At 39.9% G+C, this 2,241-nt stretch overlaps 1 protein-coding gene across 1 annotated transcript in view; it reads right to left on the bottom strand.

Annotated features, from left to right (window-relative positions):
* LOC109821495 (benzyl alcohol O-benzoyltransferase-like) overlaps positions 1-1,793 on the bottom strand; it is an 8,896-nt gene extending 7,103 nt beyond the window's left edge. Inside the window, exon 1 of the mRNA XM_020387680.1 lies at positions 1,433-1,793. Coding sequence (XP_020243269.1) covers positions 1,433-1,793 — 361 coding nt within the window. The remainder of the gene's footprint in view (positions 1-1,432) is intronic.

Raw genomic sequence — 2,241 nt, 5'->3', positions numbered from 1 at the left:
AGTATGGGTGTTTTAGAGTCTTTCGATTCTATATGATCAGTGAGATTTAGTTGTCGTGGTAGTTTTGTTTTATTTTCAAGTACTATATTCTGGATTGCTTTGAGCTCATAAAGAAACTATTGTGCTAATTTTTATATATATTAGCAGTTTGATATTTTCAAGCATTGTGTTATTGATCATTGTTGCTTGATATATATTTTTTAAGTAAAGAAAACTAAAGTTTAAAGTAAAGAGTTTCAAGTTAATCGTAATGAAACTCGAATTAAAGACAGTGGTCCATAGAGTCATAAATGTTAAAGTAAAGAGACTCTTAAATTTGTGCTTCACTCAGTTTCCCTTAGGGTCTGTTTGGATTCGTAGGGGGTGAAGGGAAGTTAAGGGAAACTGAGTGAAGGGAAGGGAAGGGAAAGGAAGGGAAGGGAAGGGAATTCCCTTCCCCTTGGTTACACCCCAATTTGGGGGTAACAATTTTTATACTATTAGGGGGTGAACCAAGGTGAATGGAGGTGAATTAACTTCACCTCCTAAGTGTTCCCAAACAAGGTGAATGGAGGTGAATGGTTCCCCTAACTTCCCTTCACCCTCATTCCCCTCAATCCAAACAAGCCCTAAAGGTGATGGTTTTCACATGGCGGATGCCGGTAAAAGTTTGAGAACGGCATACATGTTTGTGTATGTTGCAGAGGACGCTTAAGGGCGTACATCGGATTTGACCATAAGGGATGTACGGCTCTATTACACTCCACTAAAACCACCATAAGAAAAATGTCTTTAGAACATTAGTGGTACTAGCGGTTGGACCGTGGAGTGACCTTGTGCCATATTAGAGCATATAGTGTTTTCACGATCAACCATTAGTGGTACTTTTGTTTTAAGGAAAAGGTTTCGGAAACTATCCTAATTAGAATCATGGCAACAAGTTGTTTTCTAAAATAAATGGGTGCGCACCCGACTTTTGAAAGTTTTGAAAATTTAAATATTTTTGAAAATTAAAATGAGGTATGTTGTGCCAAGTGGGAGATTGTTGGGTTCGATTAATCCAACGAACCCAAGTGGCCCAACCTACTCGATTTTGGATTTGATTTAAAGTTGCCATCGATTCAAGTTAGGATTAGGATGCTAACCACATGGTCTGGTTAGACAGTTTCAAGTTTATCAAGTTGGGTGGTTATCTTGAATATCTGAAGGATAGGATCAACCGGAGTGTAATCTCACGGTTGTGATTAAACCATGATGGGTAGGGTTAATCACAAATATCTATTTAAAGGGTGGGAGTCCCTCCTCTCAACCGTACGCAGAAAAGAGACCTAATTCCCATCATTGGCTACGGGAGGAGAGAGGAGAAGACTTTCATTGTTTTCGACGGTGAACGATAATTTAGATCTATTTTTCTAGTTCAATTTCTCATGCCTAGATCGTTAAATAATCCAACATCGGATGCCCCCGGTGGCTTCGCATAGCAGTTTGATCGTAACATCTACATCCGCGTCTCTGTAAACCATGCCCTCTCCGATGTACTCTACCACTAGCTTTTCCTTCACTCCGTTCCTCAGCCGCCCTACTAATGGATAATAGTGAACCAGAGTCCGAGACAGAGTTTGACGTATAATTGGTCCAGAGTCACAGCCTGGTCCGTTTTGAGGCCCGCGGTAGACATGGATGAACGGAATGTGATTACAGAGGCCCATTTGGTCATCGATGTTCGATAAGTACTTGAATTCATGAGGCGTCAGAGTCTCTGGAGCAACGAGCGTTGGCTGGCCGATCATGACGGAAAAGTCTGACGTAGCCATTTTTATTAGTTTCTATGATGATTGGAATTGTAATGAGGACTTTGATGGAATGTTAGCTTTATATGTATGGTGTCATATGAGGAATTATGAGACGGAACCTAGCCACGCTCATGTTGAGGTTCGCAAGTTTTTCAGTTTGAGGGGTGTATTTGTAAAAATATATGTTAATTTTCGTTCTCTCATTTGGTGACGTCGCGGTCTAGTCCACGTTGGATATTATCAATGAAACTGCGGGTGCCCAGTTGGTATTTGGACAATTAAAAGACTAAAATGCCCTTAACAACTTGATATTGGGGATTTCAGCTATAACAGAAACAGAAATCTTATATGTGTCCGTTATGAACAGCTTAACGAATAGGATACTGGGCCGATGAGGGTAACGTGTAAAGGTTATTACAGTAATTCCATTGTAAGCTTTTCTTCTTTCTTTCTTTTTTAATTTCTTTTT

This window comes from Asparagus officinalis, chromosome 8, assembly GCF_001876935.1.
Source record: "Asparagus officinalis chromosome 8, Aspof.V1, whole genome shotgun sequence".
NCBI classification, from domain to species: Eukaryota; Viridiplantae; Streptophyta; class Magnoliopsida; order Asparagales; family Asparagaceae; genus Asparagus; species Asparagus officinalis.
This window is presented reverse-complemented; position numbering and strand designations above follow the sequence as displayed.